The 27535-nt window shown below is 41.8% G+C and overlaps 1 protein-coding gene across 2 annotated transcripts in view; it reads left to right on the top strand.

Moving 5' to 3' along the window:
* The first annotated feature begins 14535 nt into the window (after nt 1-14535).
* The window catches only part of SLC6A2 (solute carrier family 6 member 2), a 78672-nt gene continuing 65672 nt past the window's right edge, over nt 14536-27535 (top strand). Inside the window, exons 1-2 of one of the 2 annotated variants that reach the window (XM_032998575.2) lie at nt 14536-14605; nt 16462-16759. In XM_032998575.2, coding sequence (XP_032854466.1) covers nt 14576-14605; nt 16462-16759 — 328 coding nt within the window. In that variant the 5' untranslated portion in view covers nt 14536-14575. Of the gene's footprint in view, nt 14606-16302; nt 16760-27535 lie in introns of those variants that run through there. The other variant, XM_042797731.1, reaches the window with a different exon arrangement.

The raw sequence follows: 27535 nt of genomic DNA, 5'->3' as shown, positions 1-27535 counted from the left end.
AGATGAAAAATATATTCTAATCCTATCCTGATCCTACATCAGGCCTACCCATTAGGGTATCCCACCATCTTCTGACTGAGAAAATATAAAATATCTTAATGATGTTAAGTTGTGAGCCATCTAGATATATTTCAGCTCACAATGTTCTCCATAATAAATGATAATGATACAGGAAAACTGAGCCAAATTTATTTTGGTGATGCTTCCCAATTAAAAACATCAGTGAAGAGACCACTTTGGCAACTGCTTCAGATGCAAGCTTAACTATAATAAAGCCAGGATGATATGGTTAGCAGGTCTTTTCTTCTAAAAACAGTGCTATTGCAATCAGATCACCTAAACTCTAAGGGATAAAATGCTTGTAGATGTGGAGTCTTCAGGTACTGTAATTCTATAGCTCATGTCTTTAGTAGTGAAACAAACCAACAAACAAGAATATTAATTTTGGGTTAGAAGTTTGCTACTAGATAGATATCTGTGACCCACTGGTGGCATCCACCTTCAGACAGTGGGGAATGATCAAAAAGAAAAATCAAGAGCTCTTTTCTCTTCCTTCAGGAGCAGTTACTTCAGAGGAACCATCTCAGATAGGTAAAAATTCACCCTGATCTCTAGATAAATGCTGTGTGGAAGCACCCATAGACAGAAGGTCATGTTTAAAGCTCAAAGGTGCCTCTGAGCCTAAAGTACCATTTTCCAAAAGCCACTTACAATTTAGAGGACCAAGTATCATTAAAATACATTTTCAGTCTGTTTCTTCAGAAAACACAGCCCAACCAAGTGCAGGGTACAAAGAAGGTGTGATAAAAGAGAAGAAAATCTCTATTAACTCCATTTTGATTGTGAAAATAAGCTCTCTGGAGGACCTAAGCACAGGACTGGTAAAAAACCACAAGCCACTCTTCCTCCACTGCTTACTTAGAGCAGACAAAGACTGATGAGAAGCCCACCAGCATTCACAGTACTGGCAGAACAACACTCGTCCTGGTAATTAGGCAAGTGCAACTAGAGGCACAGCAGTAGCATGACACAGCCTTTTTGGCTTACAGCAGTAAGCCAAGTAATTTCCAGTCAGCATTGCTATGGGGATAATGGAAGGTGTTTGCCACCCAATGCAGCAAACCCCTTGTATTTTCTTTGCTGAAAGCCTCATTTATGCACGAGGAAGCTCATCTCATTTATATGGCACAGTAGCACACTGACTTTGTTATTGCTACTGAAAGTCAGTGTGTGTCTGTGCCTGTAGGCTTCTTTCCAACAATGGCAACTTCTATTCAATCCTTTCATTATTCAGGTCTGGGTGAAGGAACATTGCCATGGTGCCATATTTTGCTCTGGCCTCTTCTTGCTTATGAACTTCTACTATAACTAGTCAATGTTCATCACCATACTCATTACAACCTTTGTTTCTCATTAACTGATAAATGGTTCAAAAGCTAGTGCTCATTTTCTCTGAATCCACTCATCATGAGAGAGCATCTAATGAATAGTTTTAATTGAACACATTCAGCCCTGGGTTACACTGCAGACCATCATCCACAGCCTTTGCCTTACTCATCACTCCTGCTATATGGTTGCAATCACATGATGCGTTCCCTACTCCTTGACTCGATAAAAGTATTTTTTAAAATTCCAAACCATCCCAAAGAGTAAGGGAAATACAAACTACTAACCTAAACCACAGCCTTCCAGGAAATTTTAATGCTCTTCCAGGTAATAGTAACAATAAAATCAAGGTAACTTTAGTGGCATATCTGTTTCAATGAATGTCTGGCAAGTAGCAATCTGAATATCATTTGTTCCTATAGAATATCATAAACTGACCTTAGTTTTTCCAACTGCTGAAAAACTTCTGAAACGGGTGCTTATTCCTCCCAGATTTAATCATCAGCACTTAGTCTTAAACCACAAAATCATTTATCGCTTATTCTTATTCACACTGATCATTTCTTTACCTTCACTCTCTCCATTTCTGTATCTTCTCTGTACAGAATATTAAACACTGGAAGTAACATAGACACGGCTGCATTTCAAATAACTGCACTTACTAACTGGAGGCAAAGAGACTGGATAGTCTCAATAAGAAAAAAAAAACCAAACCAAACCAAAACACCTGTATTCAAATCACATCTGTACATCACAGTAGTGTGTGAAAAACAAAAAAATCAATTTATTAAGAAATGCAGCAAAAGCAAAGCCTAATGCTAAGCAAATGAAAGTGTCCTACTACCCCTTCCTTGGGTCTTACTAAATAAGTTTCTGGGAGAAGCAGCACAGCTAAGACTTTCTCAGAGACAGATTAAATGAGATCTCCTCACTCCAGGAACAAGCCTCCCTCATTTGTTTGCTTTAAAAATCATTAAGAAATCCTGAAACTCAACTGAAACTCTAGAGAAAAGTTAAGGGCAATTTTTTTTCATATTACAGGCAAATGCTCACCATTAAAAACAAAAGTGTGGGGTTTTCCTATGGAACTCCAAATAAAGTCTTACATCAGGTATGTTATCAAGGTCATTCCCTTGCTGGAATTCAGTAAAGGATGCATTCCCAACAGGACATAACATAGCAGATTTTAACAAATTCAGCGAACTTCAAGGGATTCAAAGAATGGCTGCTTCATTCTTGCAAAAGGAACCAATTAAAGACCCAGTTCTAAATGGAAATTTTGAATGTATTGCTCTTGAATGAAACAATGTTTGAAGAAGGAAATGAATTTGTTTATGAGACACATTGTTGGCTTTGCTCAGTTTTACCACCACAGTTTTCCTCCAAGAGGAAATACATATTAAATAAGAAGGAAGAAAGCTTCTATCAATCCCAGTAAGGCAGCTTGGCATTAATTTCAGCAATGACATGGTAAGGCTTCTACCAGAGTTTTATTTGGCATTTTTAATTATAAATGAGCCAGAGCTGCCAAGTTCCAATTTACATCTAAATTCCTTCCAAAAGTTTGGAATTTTGAATTGAGCCTATTACATAACCTTATCTGTTTGTTGGTTTGCTGTTATTTTTTTTTACGCTTGGATTTTATAGGGCTTGGACTAGCCTTACGTTAGACATTGTACAGAACCTATCACAACAGGAGCCCAAACCCCACCAGAATATTTTATAATTTATTCAGCACATCAATCTGATCCTTTAATGTAGATTTTTGGAAGCTGCACCATCAGGTGGGTCTGCAAAGAAACAGGCCCCAGAAAATAGGTCCTACAAACTGTATACCAGAATCAGATAATTACATTGTATGATAATGAACTAGCACAGTTAAGGAAGCATCAATACTGCCTTAGTGGCTCCTAAAAGTAAAACAACTGAATTAGTGTGCCATCAGAGCTGTGTTATTATACCACAGAAACACAGCACAAAGCTTCCAGCACTTCTCTGTTCCTGGCCTCATGCTCATTCCAGTAAGAAGACTGTGCCCTGCTGCTGCCCCTATAGCTCTGACCCATTTTCTTCTCCCCACAGGGGCTGCAGAGACTTACCCAACAGCCTGGACTGGAACAAAGTTTTGCTGAAATCAGCTCAGAAGAGGGGAAAAAAGAATCACAGGAAGAGAAAACAGGGAAAAGTGTAAGATAAATAATATGGGAGTCAGTGGCCAATGTTAATGGTTAATTTATTGAGGAAGAGAATACTGAAGTGCTGATGCTGTATTAAACCCTGGTCATGCCTCCTTATAAACACACAGATAAAGAGTTGTGGGGGCTGAGGCCCATAGGAAAGGGAGATGTTAAAGGCAACTTCAGCAATTCTAGAACTGAAAGAAGCAGACGAACTGGTAACTGGCCCAGGTGTAGTAAAATATAGGTAGTTTTGACTTCAGTAGCCCTCTCCCTGATGAAGCTACTGACCATACCAACTTAATTTGGTTCTATTATTTTCTCTCTTCTAATCTTGTTAAATCAGCATACACTGACATAACTAAGTACACAATATTCCTTCAATGTAGTTTGCCTTCCAAATTTGAGACAGGGTCTCCTAGAGCACAGACCTGATGGAAAAAAAATAAAGATGCAGGAAGATTCAGAGAAGTCCCACACTCAAACAACTCATCCTCCCATCCTCAAACTCCCCCATAATTTCCTCTGTACTTATTAATTTATTGAAAGGACTCCTGTGCTAACCAGAGATTGGAGTCCAGCAAATACACTAGCCTATTCCTTCTTGCAACCCAAATAAACAAACCAGCTCTTAGCTGCCAGCACATCTAAGTCCTACCAACCAGTACTTATACCCATCTCTTTTTTCAGTTCTTTTTTCTCTTTCATAAAGGAAAAATAAAATAAAAAAGGAGAAACCACATTTCCCAGCTTCCTCTGAAAGTTTTGAGTCTAACTCAGCTCATCTATATCAGACTGCCTCAGCTCAGAGCTCTCGCTGGGCAGATTCTGAACTCCTGGCTAAAGTTGAACTCAAGGCAAGCCACACTGCTGTGTGGCCCAGCAAGTCTGAACCCTCACAAAGAGGTACTAAATATATTCAATGCCCTGTAGTCCCTTGAAATCTGCAAACTGCTAATGGGATGCAGAAACCAGAGATCAGAGTGGCCCTTTGATTTCCTTCTGCAGTATGTATGGAAGCTCAGGCAGATCTTTATCCAAACTTTGGACATTAAAAAGGCCCAAACAAAAAAAAAAAAAAAAAAAAAAAAAAAAAAAAAAAAAAACACAAAAAAACCCAAAAAACACTAAGAGCAAAAGAATGTATTAAGAAATAGTACTGCCTACATTAATAATATGCAGACTAATAATTAACAACAGCCTGCCATTAATAGCAAAAGTTTCTTTGAGGAATTAGGAGTGAGCACATAGAACATTGTTCTATGTTGCTTAATAGCTCACACTGTGTATGCTAGCATATCCTGACTTTCTATAATAATGTGAGTTTGCTTTTGGTTTGACATCTTTTCACACACATTCAGCTCAACCCTTCCCTCCCCGCCCTTTTTATTTTAAAAATTTTCATGTGGTCCTTTGTGCAGGAAATTTCTGCACTCTACAGTTACAGGACAGCACAACTGAGTAGAACGTTATGTAATTAGGGCCTGATCCCATTTGTTTCCCCATCTTTACCTCCCTACTATGTTAGACCTGCAGAACATGAAGTATCTTAGGTTCTGAGATGTCTCCCTGAATGCACAGAAAGAGGTTCAAGTGGTTTATCTTTCCTGAGGATATGAAAAAAAACACACTAAAAAAACCCTCCTAAATTAATCTTTCTCTTCAAAAAAAATAGTAAGTTATTTTTTTTTATTAGCCTTCTGGTTTTGAGCCCTTGTGGTTCACATTTTCAAGCTTATGAGCTAGAATTGTATCTTTTTATTCTTGAATGGAAGCTGGGTTTCAAATAGAATCACATGAATTCAGAAAGTGGAACTTTATGAAAATACTGTAAATACTGTGAAGTTTGGGCGAGCTGGCAGCCCTGGGCTCATCCCCAGAGGCGGAGGATCCCTGGGGAGGTGCAGTGGAGCGGCCCACCCTCACCAGGCCACACCACTGATGAGCCCTCCCCAGCTCAGTTCCACCTCAGCCAGGCTGCCAGTCACCCCCTGGGGCTGGCACGCTCTCAGAGTCTCTTTAAAAAGAGAATCCTTTCTGCAGGAGATCCCTTCAGAGCATGCTCTGCTGTTCCACCCTGTGCTCATTTTTCTGAATTCCTCTCTATGGCCAGAGAGTGACTAGATTTGTCTCAGCCCAGTTCCTCCCCTTATATAGTGATGGCAGGCCCAGGTCCCATCCCATTCCCACTGTGCTGTCCTCAGTGTGTGAATGGTGTCACTGAAAACAGGAGCGAATGGTGTCATTTGGGTTCCCATTCTGTGCCCGAATCCTAAAGGAACAGTGGCCGCAGTTCACCAGAGGCAAAAGCACAGATGAAGGGTAGGCGGGAGCATAGCACAATGTTCTGCCATGCCTGGAGATAAGCTGTGTAGCAACTTACTTTGCCTTTCCGTGCACAGTCATATTCTCTATGCTTAAATTTGAAAACTCCAAATTGCAGACACAGGGAAGGCAGGCAGAATACTCTTCTGCTGAGATTACATGGACTAATCAGCTAATAACAATGATCTGCAAAGGGATATAAGAGACTACCAGTAGGACAGAGAATGGGAAGACTGCAAATGAAGGTGTTCACTAAGAAAGAAAAGAAGCATAGTTGTCATCTCTTCTTAACAGGGTACGTTCTCCTTATACATCATGAAGTGCAATGGGACTCCAGTCATCAGTGTGGAATCCCAGCGTTCCCATACTTGCCACCACGATCCTTCCTGGGAATGCTACAAAACTTTGTACTCTAATGTGTACCAGAAGAGCAACTATCCCAATATTAAGCTACCCAGGAGATGGATTTCAGGTAGAAGAGAGACCATATAGTCTGCAGAGATACACTCAGTCTACAAAAAAAAAAAAAAAGATAAGAATTAACATTCAGAGGATTTGATTCTGTCCAGGGACTAGGAGATGACCTCTTCCATTGCCTCATCTGAGCCACTGTTAATGTATCTCTTTGCCTCTCTCTCTAATCTGTTGCCACCATAATCTCCCGTCCCTATCTCTAACTGTGCATGACCACAGGATGAAGTCCACTGTAGACTTGCTATTACAACATGGTTCTAGACTCTGCTATCAAAAAAATCACAATATTCTGTCAGAAACAGCCTGGAAATTGTTGATGACAATATAGAGGTGAGTATATTCAACTTCCCCATCATATTTTCCCAATGAATGATAATTTTTGACCTTGACCATGAGGAATTATACACTCTCTCATCATAACTTGGAAGCCAAGAGAATGAAACATGCAAATCTTCAGAAAGCAAAAGAGATTTTTTTAATATTGAGGATTCATCTGAACACTCCATCTTTCCTTCAAGAGTATGTCTGACAAAGAATCTCTCATGCTGATTAATCTTCTGGTATCACTACTCTTTCAGTACATAAGCAAAAACTGAAGCTTTGTCTGGGCAAAGTATCATCATATTTTTTAATTACATAATTTTATGTTTAGCCATTCCTATGCTTATGTTTTACTGAGATGCAAGCAATGTACTTTGATTAAGAACAGTTTGAAAACTAAATAATCACAGCAAGAAGGGATAACCGCATGTTTACCTGCTGGTTATATCTCAGCTCATTTATTTGAAATGAACAAAGAAACAACCAATTCTTCAAATCTACATCTAACTTCAAAATCAGCATTTTCATTACCCTTCCTTTTACGTCAATGATTCTTGTCTGCTCAGAGCAAAGAGCAATCAGGCAAAATTCAGTATTAACTTTAGGAAACCTACATGGAATTAGTAGGTCACAAAAATTTCAATTCCTGGAAATGGCAGAGAGACAGAAGACGTCTGGTGTGTGAGAGGGCTGGCTGTCAGAAGAATGTCAGAGGCGCATCCATGTTTCTAAGATCCAATATCAGCTCTTCCATTCGTTTGTGCCACAGCAAAATCTTAACTAAAACATTATCTTGACATTTCCTAAACTTTGATTGCTTGACTTTGCAGCTGGGAGTGGCTTTTAACATTGCCATTCATAGGTCTCAAATACGTGCTTTAAATCAGCATATCTGCTGCATCATTAAGGAAGTTTGTGTCTTCCTTATTTTCAAAGCAGGTGTCTTCAATTTACGTAGAAAAACCACATAGCCCTAGTCTTTTTTAGAGCTCTGCAGTATTTGATCAGAGTAAGAGAACAGGCAGACAAGGCAAGACCCAGCTTCTCTTACGTGCCTTTTCCGAAGTTGCTTGCTGAGCAGTGCCCAAGGCAGCAGCTGCTGGTCCCCCACCAGCCCCCCCGGACCCTCCCCGAGTCACCCCAGACCCCCCGGCTCGTGGAGATTCAGGGCAGGCGGACCCCACTCCTCACACCGGCCCTGTTCCCACAGCCATGCGCCTGCTGGAAAAGCAGAGCCACTCAGAAACCAGAAACCAAAGCCCCAGCATTACTATCTCTCTAGCCACTTGATAGCCCCGACCCGGACAAACGCAGCCCCATCCCGGCACCTGCTTTATCTGCTCTGCGGCACACACGGCAACAGAACCCACTACAGCCTCCTGGTCAAGGAAATACGGTCTCTGCCAGTTCGGGTGCTTCCTTTTCTCAGTTTCAGTAGTCATGCAAGTATATGTTTGCTTTCATATACGTACACCCAAAGCAATAATGCAAGTTTTTTTTTCTATAGCTTTTCACTCTTTGAGAAATGAGGTTAATGCCTATGAAACCATTTGTGTTTAGTCTGGAAATGCAGAAAAGAAATTAGAAGTGAAGTGAGTAAAAACAGGGAAATCCTGTCTTCAACTACCCTTCACTATGTAGATAATGGATATCTACATTAAATACACACACAAGTTTATTTGAAATCAGACTCACTGTGTAAAATTTGTCTCTGTCTTTTCAAATAACAGATATAGCTAGAAAATTATTTTCTTTCTTCATTCTACAGCCTCCCACTCCTCTACCACTCCATTTGCCAGTGTTCAGGCACTGGGTGACTGGGTGTCTCCAGAAGGAAATTACAGTATCCTATATTACTGGCCAACATTTTGGGGTTACCTGCTTCTTTTAACACACACACACACACACACACACACATTGCACTCCTAAAACATCATCTGCTCCCTGTAATGCGGTGGTAACAGCGCAGCCTTCTCTTTTAATCCCTGGGCTGAAATGCAGTGAGACACACTGGTACATATGTGTGTAAGAGTGAGGACTGTGGGTCACCTATGGCTTTCAGTGATGAATGATTTTAGCTACACAAATTAACATAGAGATGGCTAATTATAACTTTTTTTCTCACTTAGAAGATGTGTTTCTTCTGCAAGGATGTGCAATTTGGTGTGCCCTCCTTCGCTCTCCCCCAGCACTCCACAGTGTTCCTGTTGATTTGGAAGCTCATAGCCACTGTACTTACAGAGCTCAAGTGTCCCCAGTCCCTATCACATTTAGGACTTAAAAGTTAACTTGTTTTACCTAGACTTGCTTTTTCCCAAGTCCACCTTCAGCTTCTTGCTTCTAACCTTTCAGCTTATCAGCATTGATTTATTTAATATAAAGTAGCGAGGTTACCTTAGATCAATTATACCTTTTTTTTTCTGTGCAATTTCTAATGCCTAATACATCTGTTACTGCTCAGCCGCAGGGACAACTTGTCCAGCTGGATCCTGAATTATTTCAATCCTTAATTCAATTGTATTTTTGCCACAGTCCAGCCAATGAGCATAATTCTTTTATGGCTAAGAAGCCTCTTTAGAAATAATCAAATAGCCCATATTAAAATATAGGTCCTTGTGAAAACTGCCAAGTGCCTGACTTGTCATAACTTTGAAGACAGGCTCTGACTCTCCTTCAGCATTGCTGATTCTTTCAGAGCTTGGAGGCTTAATTTTAAAACAATCAGCTCAACAAAAACAATTTACTTATAACTGTCCAAACTAGTCAATGTTAGATGGGAAGTTAATTTGCTAGTTGGTGCTGCCCTTGGATAAATGTTACAACTAAGGGCAACTGGAGGTTTCTAAGTACTAAATCAGTTCACAACTTGATGGACCTGTTGCTATAGAACTGCAAAGGCTTTGGACAGTAAAAATAAGTAAAACCTATTCAAACCTATACATGAGGTGACCACGTGAAAAGACCTGTAAGATGAATGTGTAAACTTACATAAGGCAAAATATACACAAAAGTTCTTAAACTTTGAGAAGAAATTATTTTTGGCTCCTCAACTAATGTACATGATGAGACCTGGATCTTTTTAAATGTTTATATTTTTACAGATTCACTTTTGTTTTGAAAAGAAATAAAGAACTGGTCTTGTTCAGTGTTTTGGAGGAGAGTATTTTCAATTAGTTATTAGGGTCTTTTTCTCCTTCTATCTCAAAGAGATGGAATCACAATATCAGAAGCTTAAGGAAGTCACTTGCCTTAGGACCACTGACAGACACAGTGGTCCCTTCTCTCGAGCTACCAGCAATAGAAAGCTAATTGCTTCCAGGTAGATAAGGTGAATCTGACAGCATCTAGCGCATCAACACTCTGATTTGAATATAATTGCACTGTGAGCCCTGGGCAACAGTAGTATGAGCTGCTGCTTGCACGCCTTCCCTTAGTAAAAAGGCAACTTTATTGAGCACAATTCACTTGTTTCTGAACACTCTTAGAAAAGTCAAAAATGACAAACAGAACTTAGTTACGTGAAACTTTCATTCCCACATCTCCTCTCCAGATCTGTGCATACCATTCTCACTGGCCACAAAGGGAGTTCTGTTTCTATACCAAAAGAAACAATTTTGTCCCAAATGTTAATATTAGGCCTAGTAGAAAGCACCAACAGTGAATACTTTAAATGTTCTCACTGTTTGTTTGGGCTTTAGTGTAGTCAGTGAAATCTGCTGGTTTGCATTCGGAAAAAGAATCTGTCCTATTGTGTCTTCAGATATAGGTGCATGATGTTTCTTAAAATTAATAAGGCTACATAAAGGTTGGCGTTGAATATGTTCAGCAATCAGTGCAGTAGAGAACAAACTTAAGATCAGAAGCCTGTCTTAAGGTGCCTATTTCTAATTAAGCAACATATCTGTGCTCATTCTCAGTCTTTTTTGCAGCCTGAACAATTGGACATATTTTACTTGCTGGGCAAGCAGAGATATCAGCAAGAGACTGGCACCAAGAGAAAGGACAGGTCCTCCCAGCAAGCAAGGACAGATTGTTTCTAGTTTTTTGTTCAGTCTTTTCAACAGGAGGAAAATAATATCCAGCAACTTGCCCTCAGTAGTGCAGTAAAAAATATAATTTTAGGACCATCTGAAATTCAGTGATTTTTCATTATATATTTTGGGTCATCTCTCAGTCTAGGCTTTGGACATTGAGCAAGGTGTCTTGTTCAGAGTCTGCAGACAACAGAAATTACGAAGTATCTTACAAAAACCTTGCTTTAGGGAGATGCATATAATCCTACAACCACCTGGGGTTCCCAAGTTAAAACACTTTTTGTGAATTCTACCCATAGGCATATAAGCACAGGAGACTGCTACATGCAAGAAGAGTTCCCCAAAGGAAGCCAGATTAATCTGGTACCTTATTCTGATAACTGCCTTTTATACAAGCAAGGAAAAAGCGGTAGATATTAATCTATCACGACTTCACAAAAGCAGCTGCTACAATGACATTTGTAATTGTTAGTCTGAGCAGAAGAGATGAAGAAAAATAGCATTGTTAAGACAAGAAAGGAACTGACTAAGGAGGATATAATACTATGTTGTGCTATAAAGGTAATTACAGGCTCAGAGTGAGATTACCCATCCTGAAAGATCTGTTATTGGGAATGAGCTTATTAAATATTTGCATTAATAATATGCACCCAAAATTTTGTGTTTGCTAATGAAATCTGGAGATGATGAAGTTGGCAGGCAATATTAAATCAGTGAAGAATGGGACTCACACAGGGAAAAAAAAAAAAAAGGAATCCTAGAGTGACAGAAACGGGATGGAAGTGAACAGAATAAAATGTTAAACCTGGCCTTTAAGAATTAGAGAAGCGACAGAGCAGAATGAGTTAGGTGTGTTTATAACCTGATAAACTGTCTGTGGACAAACATTTAATACAGGTGTGAGAAAGGCAAGCGAGATCCCCTTCTCATTAAAGCCTTGGTTGATAATCCTGGGAGTTACTACTGTTTCACTAAATCTTGGTAAAACTTCATCTGAAATGTAGGCTGCTTTTGCTCAGGAAAGGTTTATTCTGACTAGAAAAGAGAAAGATTACATGGACATATGACATGGTGAACCCAGAGGATGGACTACAGCGGACCCAAGCATTCTGGTTCTCTTAATGTTTGAAGTAGGGACTAGGTCACTGTGGGCCCTTGCTCCCCTCTGGACCCTGCCCCTGGATTCTCTCCTGCACAAACCCAGATGAAGGGTGGGTGGAGTGCACCTCAAGCACAGTCAGACTGAAACTGGGAGTTCTCCCAGTTTCACCCCACTTACATGCAGCTTTGCAAATTGTCTTTGCAAACTGTCTCTGAGATAGAATAAACCTGATGCTAAAGCAGCAGCAACCAGAGCTAGTGATTCAAAACAGGTAGAGAGAACGAATATTGTTGAAGCTGGAACTTAACTATTTCTGCTGTGAAATGTTCCAACATAGACTGATAATCTTTAAAAGGTAGTAAGTGCTAGTAAGGTGGAAAGAGGCCAAAGTGATGTGAAGAGGGTGTGCCTGTAGAGACAGGGCAGCAGTGAAATTATGAGAGATAAACCTCCTAGACTTCAAGATCCTCCTCTCCACACACACACAGATATTCTGTATGTGATAAAATGATAAAGATGCCATGGGATAGCTTGCTTGGGTGACACTGATGGCTCCCTTGAAGGTCACCTGATGCCAGGGGTAGCCGATCCCAGGTAAAATGAGCTTGGGAGGAGTGTATTTGTGACAATCTCAAGCAACTTGATAAGGAAGATACAAATACTATCGTAAGAAACAGGGAGAGACCTTGTCTTCCCCTAGAACTTGGCATTCTTGCATAAATGGAATACCAAAACAGTGTGGAGTGTTTTTGTAATATTTATTTTCAGTGTGAAGACAGTTTGTAGCATGACAGACTGTCAAAATGCAGTGTTGGACCAGCCCAAATGGGCCGTCTCAGCGAGGGAAATGCATTTTTTTGGCTCTAGAGAAGAGATACTATGACAACAACCTGCTAACAATACAACACAAAGCTTTTAAATACTAAGTAGTAAACACTGCATTTGGAATGGCAATATGATCTTAGAGATACTATGAAGCAAAACTACCCAACGCACTCATAACAGTCTGAGAAGCTGGAGCTGATATATCTACTGTCATCAAAAGGTGTCTGATACAGCCTACGGCGTGGTATCCTGTACCTGCTAACCTAGAAAGATGGGCACCCCTGCCACTGCCATGTTCCTATCACTGTGAAATTGTTTTAACATTGATTCAGTCAGAAGGCTATTGTCTACATTGTTCCCAGTTCCTGCAGCAACTGGCTATTTCCTGAGTTTCTGCTATCACAGAATAACCAAACCTAACTTCACCCAGCTTATGCACTTGGTTTGAAAAATGTTTAGTCTTTCAGTACTGATGAGCCCCAAGGCCAGAATGAGCTCAGAGTTTCTGTGGATGTACCAGGACATGAAACTAAATAGTTGGTGTATATATCCCCTGCTGAGTTTTATTCTTTTCACTGTGTCTTGGATTATAGTATGAAAGTGGTGTCCTGGGTCTTCAACCCAAATTCCAGCTCTCACAAGCAGCTTCATCATACAACCCTACTCATAAAACAGTATCCTAAAACCCAGGTTTTTTGTTCCCCCTGTATTCACCGCTTTGATAGTTAGAACTCTTCTTCTTATTTTCCAAATACACTTATCAAGATTCTTCCGTCCTGTGGTTTAAATGGTGACATTTACCTCAATTAATTCCTAAAGCAATCATATCCTCTCTCAGTCGCTCTTTGGTTTGCCTCGACTGCCAAGACCCTTCATCAAGTGCATCAGACATAACACAAAGCAAGACCCTTTCAGATGCACCAGCTGTAAAGTGCGAGTTCCAACATTTGAAGGCGGGTTGATCCAGCCCTTCTCAAAAGCTGGTTCATAGGAAGGGCAGCAGCCAGCTCCAGTAGTTCTGTAACATCAGTGGCAGAGGGCCGTGCTGCCGAGAATTCAAACTCTGCTGCCAACAAGCACAGTGAGCCTTCACACCAGCAGCAAATGGAGATCTGGAAGTACACACTAAATTGTTGCTCACTGGGTGGTGGAGTTTTTTTTTCTTCACAGACACTAACGTACAGAAGTGACAACCCCACTGTTAGAGCATACAGTATATTCTCCTATATGTTGCAAAGAGAATGATAGAGAAGAATTTGAATAATTGATGACTAACCTAGCAACACCTGACTATTTTCTAAAGTAAATTATAGCTGATTTCACAGTCAACAGCAGAATATTGCTAACACCCTGCCATCTTGCCTGGATCCATTGAGGTTTCTAAATACAATATTCCCTTCTCTGACTTTAACTCTACCCGCTGTCAGGCCCCATTAGGTATAACAAGATCCAGACAGATTCAAGATTAAGCAACTTTTTTATAAAATCCAATTGAGGACTTTCTTACCTTGAGGGTGCAGCAGATATTGCATTAACCAGATTGTGCACACTTTCCATGCAAGAACTAAAGGCATATATATATACGCACAGTGACTTAATTCTCTTAGGAAATAAGCGGGGGCTTTCTAGATTCCTCCCACCGTAGACATCATGATCAAGCTCGGCTAATTGAAACCTTGTGGAAAAAGGGTGTTCCTTAGCAAGGCCTTATTTTTCCAGAAGCAATATGGGAGTGCTGTTGTCTAGCGTAGGAAGGGTGTGCAGATTATTAAGGCAGTAACAGTCACGTGGAGAGAGGGAAACCAGGTTTTAAAAGCTCCTTACTGGCTAGGCTACAGCTTCAGCTCCCAGAGAGACTGCAGTCCCAGAGTGGTGGAACCAAGGAGGATCCCCCTTTCAGCCATCTTCCATCTCCCCACAGGTACCAGGGAATGGGACAGAGACACCCCCAGTGCTACCTGGTGAGTCTGTGAGGCAGCAAGACAGCTTCAGGGCTCCGTGGCTGCGAGCAGAGGCTCTCCTCATGCCCGCAACAGAGCTTGTCCTTTATTTGCTATGGGAGAATGGGTGCGCAGGCTCACTGAAACGCAGGGGAGCAGGGGCATATTGGGGGCACTGCATATAGCACGGGTATGTATCTGATGCATGTTGCAGCAGTGACTGATGGATGGTATTGGGAGTAGACGGTGTAGCTGCGCATGAGTGTAAAAATGTGGGTTGTACTGCATGGGCAAACAGCAAGTGTTTACAGGGTACTGCGCAATGACTGTGCACAGGGGAAGTACTTGCAGCACGTATGGCGTGAAGTGTCAGAAAGAATAGAGAAAATGGTCTTACATGGTGTATTTGGAGAAGATGAGGGCGGGAAATCACGGAGTAACCGAAAGAGAACAGAGGAGCTGCGTGTCCTAAGCATACAATTGCTCTGAAACAGTGTAGCTGGCTGCTCAAATACTTCACCCAGGTGAGGGCTTCAGGATCCGAGTCACAGCCTGGATCTTGGTGCTTGAACCAAGAGCATTTTGTGAAGGCAGAAAATCTGCAAATTGTCAATGGACAATGTCTTTCTAGCATCCTTGTAGTCTGTGGCCTAAAGAGAGGAGGGGAAGATGCCAATATGCGAGCTTTAACTCTGAGTTGGGATGCTTTTTCACATGCCAAGTGTGGAGGGGAACCTGGTATTCCCTGCGAGCCCTGAGTAGCAACTCTTCACATATTACAATTACAATACTGTATTATCACTCCTAGCAGAGTGAGTAAGAACAGAAGGCTGCAACATCACTGAAAATCCTCTGTGATCTGACCTATTCTCGCTGATGCCGGGCAGAAGGGAAGCTATTTAACACTGGGGAGGGGGAGCCAGTTTCTGCCTGTTGTGCTCAAATTTTATTCCCTTAACAGACACTGAACATAGAGTTACTGCTCCCAGCTGTAACAGGAAGAGCCCCTGAAAACCTCTTTCTGCAGCTGCCTTCAGCCAACTTTTGGCACCAATCACTGTTGTTCTGCCAGCTAATTCTTTGCTCATTTTTATAAGTAAAAGACTCAGGTCCCGTTTGGAATAGCAGTAAATAGTTAATGTCCTGCAAATACCTCAGCCTGACAGCTGAATCCTACCAGCCCCACACTTGCCAGGGCAGAAAACGCCGGGCACCCACCAGTCCTGGCGTTAGCGGTGTCCAGCTCTGCCATTCAACCTGCAGCCCACCAGGCTCTGATGTCAAAAGCCAAATTCTACCGTTTAACCAAAGGCGCGCTAGCAGACAGGGGAGAGCTGCCTCCGTCCTGCAGCTCAGCCGGGGCAGGAGGGAAGAGAGCAATCCCCGCTAGCTCTACCTGTAACCCGCTTACCGGCGCTTTCCGATCGCTGGACCAGGGCCGCGGGTTTTGCCTGGCGGGAAGGAGCAGCTCCCAGCGCCCCGCAGCAGGACGAGCCCCACCAGTCGCCTAACTCCACGGCGGAGCTGCCGCCGCCGGGCGAGGGGCAAGCGCCGGGGCTGGGGCTCAGCCCGGGAGGCTACGGCTCGGTCCCCCCAGGTGCGGCGGCGGCGGGGCGGGCTGCGGGCAGCGCCCGGCCGCTCCCCCGCGGCGGAAGGAAGGGCGCGGGCAGCCCCGCTCCCCGGGGGCACCCCGGTCCCCCCTCTCCCGCCTCATTTGCATGGCTCTTATTACGGCCGTGCCTCGCTCCTGCCGCGCTGACACCGGCGGGCTGGAGCGCGGAGTCGCCTCCAGCGGGAAGTGCACTTCCGTTATCTGCGCTCCCACACCCCGCCTCGCCCGCTCCCCCGCCTCAGCTCGCTCTCTCTGGATGTTTAAGGCGAGGATGAACAAACAGATCCAGCCCGACCGCAAAGTGTCGGTGGTGGCCCCCTTGCCGGACCGCGCGGGGCCGCCGCCCCCGAGGAAGGACGTGGAGCTGATCCTGGTGAAGGAGCACAACGGGGTGCAGTACACCAGCAGCAGCCTCCTGCCCGCCGCCCCCGCGCCGCGCTACGGCGCCCAGGACAGGGAGACCTGGGGCAAGAAGATCGACTTCCTCCTCTCCGTCATCGGCTTCGCCGTGGACCTGGCCAACGTCTGGCGATTTCCCTACCTCTGCTACAAAAATGGAGGGGGTAAGAGCACCGCTTGCGAGCTCGGTTTCCCCGGCCCCACGCCCCGAAGCCGCACCGCCGCGAGAGGCGGCATCCCCCCCGCTTCTCCCCATCACCTCCCGCTGTTCTTCCCGGAGTTGCAGGGGCAGAGCAGGAGCCGAGGCTCAGCCCGCGGTGCCCGGGAGCGGCCGTGCCGCTCTGCCCGGCGCTGCCCCGCTCCTCCCTCCGCCAGCCGGCCCCGCGCGTCCCGGCCAGCCCCGGACCCGCTCCCGGCCCGCCCGGGGAAGGGTGCTCGCACACCCCTCCGAGTTTAACTTAGTTTTGAGCACAGGCGTATTTGCCTTCTGCTGCCGCTTCAGCTTGCTTGACACTTTTTTTCTCGTTTGCAAAGAATAGCATCGGGGCGAGGGGGGAGGCGGGGGGGTGGGGGGGGGCAGAACAGAAGCACACACAAACCAAAAACATTTGAGCAGAAAAAATGGCACCAAGAAAAGTTATTGACGGACCACTGAAAGGTTTCTTGGGGGCGATTTTAACATGGCATGAGGATTTCTGCCCTCCATTCTGCAGTTTGGGGGTTCTCTCTCCCCTCCCCCTCCAAAGTAGGTAGGAGACTTGTTACAAAACAAAACCTCACCTCCTGCGCAGTTTGGCAATGACAGCAACAACAGCAACAAAAAATAAAATTACAATAACTACGGTTAGCTCAGATTGCCTGGCACATCTTCAGTAAGACCTTAACTCCATCATCCCCTTTCATCTCCCCGAAATACGCGGTGTTGTCAGCAATGACTCCACGCTGTGATGGAGTAACACCATCTGCAAGCCGGGCAGGTGCCTGGGGTGCTCTCGAATCACACATCGGAAGAACAGACCCTGCCTACCAGATGGAGGTCTGTGCCTGAGAATGGTGAACGATACCAACAGAAGAGCTGCTAGATAGAAAGAATGTTCTGTAAGATAGTTATGTATGTCTTTATAATATGGTTGCCTGGTGATAAAGGCTAATGGTTCACACTTGTAGCATAAAATACTTGCTTCCTGTGAAGAGAGGGATGCAGGGTGGGAAAATCCCTATCAATTAACATAGAATTACACCCTTCCTTGGAACTTAACAGGATGCTTAGAAAGGGCTGGTACCGAAACACTTGGTCTAGTTTGGTACCTCCAAAACTTCTGAGAGTCAGAAAAATCTCTCTGCTCACCACGCAGACAGATTGAAGAAAGTAGTTAGTACTGAAAAATAACCTTCATCCTGATTTCATTACACCCAAAAATAATTCTAGCCATTCACACCACAGCAGAACAATGCATCGTGAGCCCGGCAGCTTGTGTGGTGCCAGGCGCAGGTGTGGCAGCAGCAGCATTCCTGCCACTCGGGGCATATGCACCGCTGCCAGATCACCAGGTCTTCTGGCAGCTTTTAGGGAAAGAGATGTATTGCACAAGGGGACACCCAGAGTGCTTGAACTCTTTCTATTGTATTTTGAGTCACTTAATTTCCTAACCTGCCTCCTTGACAATTTGCTACTGGCTCAGGCACAGGAGGTAACAGTCTGCAACAATCTTGCATTTCGTTTGATCTCCGTGTATTATCTTATGTCAGTTCAGCTAGAGAAACCTGGGTCTTCATTAGCATCTTTTAATTCAAATACTTCCAAATTACAGTGGAGAGACAGCTAACTACTTCACAGCTACAAGTGGCACCTTTCAGTGAAAAGTTTGCACCAATTCTTCCATACCATCAAAGTGAAATCAGACCTTTACAAGCAAAAGTAGAGCGGCCCTATGCTAGCAAAGTCTATAGAATGACTGAGAACTTCTTATGGATACAGAGATTATAAACACTCGTTTACTCTGCTCTTCAATAGAGAGCAAACTGCACTATGAAGCATCTCAGTCAACACCCAGGATGTCATTCTTGAACACATACATAATATCTCAACATCCTTTACTGGCACTTAAAAGACTTATTTTACCATAAAATGAAAGATAATCCCAATGGTCAAAACCCATCAACAATGGGCTTTTCCTAAGGAGGTGTTCTCATGGAGGACATCAGCTAGCTAACCCGGACAAACACACATCAGCTGTGGCTAATAGGGGGACAAACTAATTTTTAGCTTGTTTGTGTTTGGCTTAATGAAGTTTAATCATATCTAGTTATTGTTTTTCTTTTTCTGTGTTGTTTGATAGCATATGGCCATCAGCATATCAGCTAATAGTATTCAGTCATGACAGAATTTCCAGGATACACCTTGACTGAGAAGTGGGGAATGGAAATATAGCCAGGGACTGGTTAACAGCTCTCTTCCTTCTCTTTACAACAATTAGTCTCTACAGTATCTTAAAAATTTTCCATCCATTGGCTTCCCATGTTGGACATATATATCGATTTTATTTAGTAGAAACTTATGTAAGAGATTCGGGCTCTAAAAGTACTTTACTGGGTTTCAAGCCAACTCAGTCCCTTCTCTCTTTCAAACTGGGTTTGGAAGCTTATTTGCTCTATGGGTGAATTTTCCTACAAGACCAAAGAATACGAGGCAATTGGCATAGCTATGGGATATCCTTGGATTTCGTTGGTATCTTTCCAGTCCTAAATCAGAGATTTTCTTAAACACATTTTGTTCTCTTTTGTTTTTCCCACACACACACTGCTACTGTGGGACGGAACCTTTCTAACACTAGAGCAAGTTTTGCTACCTGAAAAGAATAATCCAATAGGTTTCATATAACTGCTGGATTATGTATCTCCATACAAATAAAAGTATTAATAGACATGGAGAAAATGTAATTTCATCATTTTAGTAGTTTTGCTGGACTGCTGAGCAAACTAAAGGGACCAAATCAGGTGGCATTTGTATATTTGTATAGCATGTTTAGACTTGCTCTTTAAAAGAAGTTATACAAGATGCTCATAATAGGGTTACAGTTTGCCTTTTGATATTTATAAGGAGCTACTAGATAAAGGAAAAAAAAAACAGTACAGATTAAACTTGAGTTGGATGGCATATATAAAGTAAATCAGTGGGAGGAAAAAGTTTATCTCTCCTCTTCTTCCCTGAGTTTCTCTTTATTCTGAAAGCCTCAGCAGTTTCTCAGCCTGAGCAATTTAACTAGGGCTGACTTTAGACAAAGACAGTCAAATGCAGGTTCAACAGATTGACATAAAATAGGAAGTGAAAAGGAACCATGTTGCAATGTCACAAGTCCTAAGCCACTGAAGTATTTTAACACTTGTTTTCAGCTTAGCTTGTGCTATCTAGCAAAAAGATATTCTGTTATCCTTCCAATATCTACACCCACAAAGGTTCTACAAATGCTCTTAGATGTTGAACAACAGCATCAAAGACATGGAAGTGGTAGAAAATGGCATCTCCTTTTACATCTGAAAAAAGTGACATGAGAGACATGTGGACTGTTACGTTCCTAAGACTGGGTATGATTAATTTAAGATTCCAGCAGACACACTAAGGGCCTTTCCATGCTTGTAAAAATAGGTGGTTCTCAATAAAGCATGAGAACTTACAGGAACTCAGAAGGGAAGTATAAATACACACTGTATTCCCTCATTCAAAGTTGAATTTTACAAGGACATGCATGTATATATACCTCCACTTTCTTACTAGCCAAATCCTTGAATTTCTCTCTTTGATAAACTCCAGGGAAATTTCCTGATTAAAAACTAGACATACAAGCTCTTGGGTTAGATCTTGAAGTTCCACACATACAAAACTCTGATAGTTTACTTCAGTGAGTTTTATTTACACAAGGCATACACTGCCCAGTGGTAATTATATCGACTTCTTTATGTTAGGTAACTGGAGATAGCACCAGTGGTGTTAACAAAAAACCCTATTTATACTTTAACAAGCTCCCAGTAACAAAAAACTAGAGAGTAAGAAGCATCCAGCAGCACTGAAATGCTGAATGAATTGCCAGAAACATCTGTGTTTTGGGAGTAGCCTGCTGAGAGACCCCAATGGGACTTCTGCACAAAGATAGATGGCAGAATGTAACCCTTCTGTGAACAACTGTGATTTTTGGAAACATTCTTCTGCTATTAAAAAAAAAATAAAAAATAAAAAATCCCCAATCTTTAATAAGATCTAAAAAGTGAGAGCGTTTATTTGTTTGTATCAGTTACCTACTTCCATAGGACTTGCCTGCCTTACAAGGGCAAAGACAGATCCAGTGGCTGTATTATAGTATGAAACGAGCCATGGAAAACTTTCAGGACAGTTCAGTACGAACAGACTGGATGAGATCTTTCTCTCACTGACTTCTTGGAAGCAAGATATGCCCACCATGTGCTCTGAACTACTTTATAAGATGATAGGGAGGCTCTGTACAGACGGTAAAATTCTGCAAGCTCTCATTAAGCAGATATGGCAACACTCCAGAGGGGGGAATTCTCAAACATCACCTTGTCGGCAAACAAACTCCACAACTTGCATGTATTTGACTGCTGCTTGCAGCACAAAGGAAAAACACAGTTTGCGGCAAATCAAATACTTTTTGTGCAGTCCATCTGTGAGAGTTTCAAGGAGCAGGATATGTCACTGGAGAAATCATCAACTACAGTCATTTCTACTGGCTATTCTCAAAAGTGCTATATCCTCATTATAACTCATTTCTGGCAAGAGCCCATTTTTTTTTTTTTTTTTTTAAAGAGACTTCCTAGCTGTATGACTGACTCTGTAAGAGGTCAACATCAGTGTCCTCAAAACAAGCCTTTATAACCCATCCAACCTTCTTGCTCCCCAGTTCTGTAAGAGGCTATGCTGAATTACAAAATAAGAAGAGTATTAAAATCAGACTCTCATCAATTTAGGGAGAGACTTGCCCTGATATTTGGACTACATCTAAAATTTTACTGATGCCAAATGAAGTTGAGTAATGCCTAGTATGATTAACTGATGTGCTCACAATGGGGGAGGATGATGCTCAGCCTCAGTTAAATGTAGTTTTTGTACAAGATACTTCTAGTATTAATCTTCATTTTTGTTTCCTTCAGTATGTTTTCCTGCCTAGTCATAGGCAAAATTAGTATTTCCCATTGAAATCTGTGAAAAAATAATTTACCAGCATAAAGTACTTTTTTTGTGAGCCAAAGTATTTGCAAGGTCAGTCATGTTCAGACTACTCATTAGGAAGCATGTAATTGTCGGATTAGTCACTGGAGACTTACTGTATCATAAGAATCAGATTAAGCTTTTCATGAATTTATGAATAGCTGCAGGTAAATATTTTAACAATCCTGTAGCTGTCATAGTATAGACTTTTAATTGCCTCTGAAACATTATTTTCTAAGTGTTTTTAGACCACAGTATTCCTAGAAGAAATTTGACAGTTGGCCAGCAATCAATACACTTTACAAAAGAAGCATCTTACAATGTAGCCTAATGCTCCCTTTCTGATTCATACTGCCATAAACTGTAACACAGGACTGAGCAATCCCCAGCGCAGGTACCAGAGACAGACAGCATACAGCCAAATCTGAATGTCCCCAAACAGGGCCAGCACAAAGGCAGGAACCAAGAGCTGTCGCACACTGAGAACGATGCCTGTGAAAGTACCTGCTCCCCCAGAGCTGTGAGCCCGGCTAGCGCAGCACTTCACCAAAAGCAAGCTGTGATGCACTACCTTGCCTTTCTGCTAGGCTCTGCCCCCTGCGTTGTGCCAAATGTCTGCCACCAAATTTAATCACTGTTTTAAGAATATAATCTGGTGCTTTATACATCAAAGGTGGGTGACCTTTGCCTTGTAATATCAGGGTTTAAATTCCAAAACAGCATTGATGATGATGATGATAAATCAACCTTGAAGTAATCCCACTGCAAAGCCTACGCTGAGAGTTTGACTCATCAATCAGTCAAAGCTTAGATGCAAATCTAGTGATTTTGGTTTCCTATCTGGGGGTTTTCAATTCCCGTTATCACATCAAACCAGGGACCTCAGATAAATTAAACTAATATGCTGATCTCCCCATGGTGGCCAGGAGCTTTGGGCTCCAAGGCATTGTGTGACATTGGGAACAATGCTCAGTTGTGTGGTCTGACAGTACCTCCTTCTCCAGAGCTGGATTCAGTGCTCAGCTCACAGTTGCTCTCTTCCCGTTCCTTTCCTTGCTCAGTCTCCAATCCGGTGTGCACACAGCACAGATTCACCCAGGCTCGCCAGCCCTGTAGCTCATGTGCCAGTTGCCCGCTGCTTCTCTGAAATTCCCTGTTCTCCTCTATAAGTCTTCTTGGTTCCGCAGAATAAATCTTCAGAACTGTAATGTCTTCAGGGTTATAAGCTACTATATCATACCATGTACTACTTATGGAGCATTATGAATGGTTGATAAGGAAAAACTGAAACTTTTTCACCCAAATGTTTCAATAATTCTAAAACTCTAGTTTCTGACTCTGGGGTAAGACACAACAAAATAGTGTACAAGTGGTACATTATATGGACTCTCAGCTAAATACCTGGCTGAGAGAAGTTATTTGTCCCTGAACAATTCTAGCAACCATTAGATTGACAATTTTACAAAGGTTCTAGAAATATACAAGCACAGAAAGGTTCTAGACCAGATTTATAGTATTTCGCTTGACCTTACACCTTAAGAGGACCATCATGGGATTAATGCAGGGCAAGCATTCAGAACTGGTCTAAGGGGTGCTCCAATCAATCACCAAAAACTGGTTTTCCACCTCTGCTCTTCCACGTTACCAAGACAATAAAAAAGCTGGAGTGAACCAAATAAGCTGTTCTGACAAAAGCAAAGATACCTCTTTCTAAGCATGCTAAATGAACACATTTTGATTACCACTCAGAAGCACTTTATTCTAAAGTAAGAGGCAGAAAAGATATCAGAAGGGAAACCTATTTCCGTTGTTTGGAAATTTAAAATCTCTGCTTAAGGTCTTCTCCCTGAGCCTTCATTCCCTCATGTCCTTCTCAATTCTACCAAGAAACTGAAGTACTGAAATATCCCTAGAAAGCCATTCCAATATATTCCTCCTGGACAAGTAAATTCTGAAAGTCGCATTAGGAAGCCTTCTACATTAGTATTAACACCTATTAAAACAGATACAGGAGTTTCTTATAGTTTGGCTAGGGATCTCAGGTTTTGGATACTCATTCAAGCTGAAATAGCAGGCACTTAAGCTTCATCTGTTTCCAGTATGTTTTCTCATTAACATCTTCTTAAGCTCTTTATTAAATTCACTGGGAGCAATGGAAAATAAAAAGGCCATATTAGAAGTGTAGTAGCCAACAGCCCTTCTTTACTGAAGAAACCAAAATATCTCTAAGGAGACTGAGACATGATCTACATGGTTTGGGGGCAGAATTTCCCTTTCATCTTTTGGCAAAATATCACAAACCTGTCTGTCAGTTCAGCGGTCTAAAGACGTTATTTCAAGACAGATCCTTTCTTCCCCCTACTTACGCCGATACAAAACAGAATGATAATACTATTACTTACACATAAGATCAGAGAGAACACACAGTTTTAGTCAGTGTTTAGATACGCTGTGAGCGAAATGATGATTAAAATCAGTCCACAAATTACCTCTTGCTGTGAATTAAAATGGAAACAAATGGTTTAAAGAATTTTGAGCAGTTCTGAGGAGTAACATCTAAATAGCTCATGCCTTCATTTTTGATATGTCTGATGGGAAGCACATCAGCAACTGCCAGTTCTAAAGCCTTTGTCCCAGGTTAACTGATTGATTAAACAGTTTAGAACTCTAGTATGACTCTCTAGTATCACTTTCCACTGTAAACTCCATAGCATTTACATACACTGTAATTATTAGATGAGGTTGTACCTAACTGCTCTCAGTACTATTACAAAATAATAAACAGTACCTAAATAAATCCTATACTTAGAGATATACTGATATGGATATATTGTCATTCAGGAGTCAGGAGACATTTAAATGGAGTGTCTTTTCAATACAGTTCTAGATCTTGCAGTACTCCCTTGCTCTTAGTGCTTTCCATTCTCTCTGTATATATCTTCCACATAGAATATACAAAACCATGATCATGTATTTGGTGGAATCTTGCAACTGACTCTTGACTTCTTGACTTGAAATATGACAACAAGAAATTATTATTATTAAAGTTGAAATTAAGTTGTATTCAGGACAACTCCACTGCCCCAATCCAATTTCAGTGAAGACTAAAGATTCCAGGAATATCACACTGATTATAAACCTTCAGTTTCCCTTCCTCAGGGCATCTGGAGACAAAGGATTCACATTAGTAGCCTATTACCCATGTCTTGACAACCTGTAATTCCCTTCTCGAACTACAACTTCTTAATCTTCCCCTTTCCTTCTCCCTGCCTCTGAGTTAAGTCTTGAATCTTTCATGACAAGATTTCTTCCTAACTGTGTAGATCTTACGCACTAGTGCCAAGTCAGAATAGTTTCAAATGAAAGGCTTTACTGACACTCAAAACATGACTTCCTAAAGATGGGTACCTGAGTCCTTCAGGAAATCAGCACCAAGTGCCTAAACCCCCAGTAATTCTGAATAATCCCCATTCTCATGGAAATTCTGGAGAGATAACTGTAGTATAATTCTGCATCTTAACTTCTGTATAGATTCAACATAGTTAATTTTAGCCATACAGATTTTGAAACCTTTAATCCATAAAGAAGGGGGAAGGAGGTAGGGGGTGAATGGAAGGGAAACAGTTAAGTTCCCTGCCTTGTGACACATTCTTCTTCACAAAGACCATAGGAAAGAACTTCTAAACTCCTTATCAAAACTATCCTTTGTTTTATTGTCACTCTTCCTTCTCCTTTTCCCTATTCTCCATTTAAACAAGTTTTGCAATCTCTCTCCTGAAGCATGACAAAGGTGACAGCACAGTACACCACTTTGAGAACTAGGGTCTACCATTCAGAAACAGAAACTGTCAGCAGGGAGGTCTGGCTGTGCAAGACACATACTTCTTTACACTCATATTCATCCAAAGCAACCAACTACCAACCTTCCAGTGCAGAGAATTCTGTGATAACATATTACTAAACAAAACTTGGACAGGATTGGGCAGACAGTTGTCTTTTGCCAGTCCATAAATGTTTTTTATGACTAGCGTTCTGATTGGTGGTATGCAGTAAGACAAGATGCCATTATTATACAATAAGCCTTTTTATAGAAGATGGTAATTTTTCCAGTGCTCCTACTCTCTAAGGCTTTATGAGCACAACCACTCACTTCCAAAAGCACAAGTGATCGCAGAAGCTATGCTCTTAATGTAGGTATTAACTGGTTGCTGTTGTTTGGCTATTACTATTGTTTAAGAATATATGCTAATTTAAGTGTTCAAAATAAGAGCCAACAATCCCAGACTGGTAGTGTTAGCCTACGTGAATATGAAGCCTTTCTTGGGTTGTTTTTTTATAAATTGCTTTTCTAAAACAAACCCAGCATCAGAAGGGCAGTACCAGTTTGATCCCACCCCACTCAAGTACACAGGAGTTGTGATTTCAACAGCAGAAGAGCATTACTCCTTTACAGTCTTTATTTCAGAGGTGGAGAAAAATACTGCATGGTTTCCAAGCACTGCAATTAGTGACAGAGTGAGTAAAAAGCCATGTCTTGCTATAGCATCCTTGTTAGTTTGAGAAAGAGCTTTTGTGGTGTTGATGTACAGGAAGGATTGTGGCTGGGTAATGGCATAGCGTTCATCTTCATTGAAGTCTGCAGAATGGTGGGAAGCTGCTGATTTTCTGGCCCATCAGCAGCATGGAAGAATACAGCTCATCTGGTTACCTCACTGACCATACAAACAAGCTGTTACCATGGGCCTGGCATACATACTGAAAAAAGCAGCCGAGTATTGTGTATCTTGTTTTTTGCTAGCTATTTATAAGTTATTCTGCACCTTCTGAACCATGTGTACTGAATAACACTCTTCACTGATTTAACTTTTATTTCTCTTTTCCTCTCTTTTTCTCCTCTGTAATCAAACACCTATTGCAATGTCTATCCTGAAGCATGCCAAAAGTGACAACACATTACTTGCCCTTAAGATCTGTATCTCGAGGAAAAGTTTGATACTGATTCTAGTCAAATTCCAGTATAATTAAAAAAAGGGGAGAAGGTGGACTTTTTCTGGCACACCACCGTAGAATAATGGAAAACTTTTTTCAGACCACAAGGTGGAGCAGTAGATCCTTATAGTAGATCATAACCTGGTAATTAATGTAACAGCAACCTACTGCATTTGTAGAAAAAAAGAATTACTGGAAGACCCAACAGGGTGGCTTATGACTTTCAAGTACAGACCCGCCCAGTAATAGCAATGATGGTTCCCAAGCAGACCCTTCTTAGATTTCTTGATTCATTTCATTTATTAGGATGTTACAGGAGTGGCAGCTTTTAGTGATGTCTAATCCACATCAAGGAGCTTACTTGTCAGCATGGCCACAATGACAGTAAGGAGAAAATCCATTAACAGCAAAGTGTTACCCCCCAAGCACACAATTTCTTAAACAAGTGCAACATTAAAATGGAGATACAGTCTCTTAGCCCCAAGGAATGATACAAAAGGAAATAATTTCTCAAAAACTAAGTTTAGGAGGTTGTTCTCTGCAGTCCCCTCAAAAGATTTACCTTTGGGAAACAAGCTCCACACAGACTTTCACTACCATTCCACAATAAAGAACCATGCTTTTTTTTTTTTTTTTTCTTCTTCAATGTTAATGTAACACGCTCTCCAGCAAGTCTCAGCACCTTGCCTTCTTGGCAGAAGCATCATTATTTCACAACACCAGTAACAGA

Source organism: Tyto alba, unplaced genomic scaffold, assembly GCF_018691265.1.
Source record: "Tyto alba isolate M040663 unplaced genomic scaffold, T.alba_DEE_v4.0 Super-Scaffold_26, whole genome shotgun sequence".
Classification (NCBI taxonomy): domain Eukaryota; kingdom Metazoa; phylum Chordata; class Aves; order Strigiformes; family Tytonidae; genus Tyto; species Tyto alba.
The sequence above is the reverse complement of the archived record's forward strand: the minus strand, read 5'-3'. Positions and strand labels throughout refer to the sequence as shown.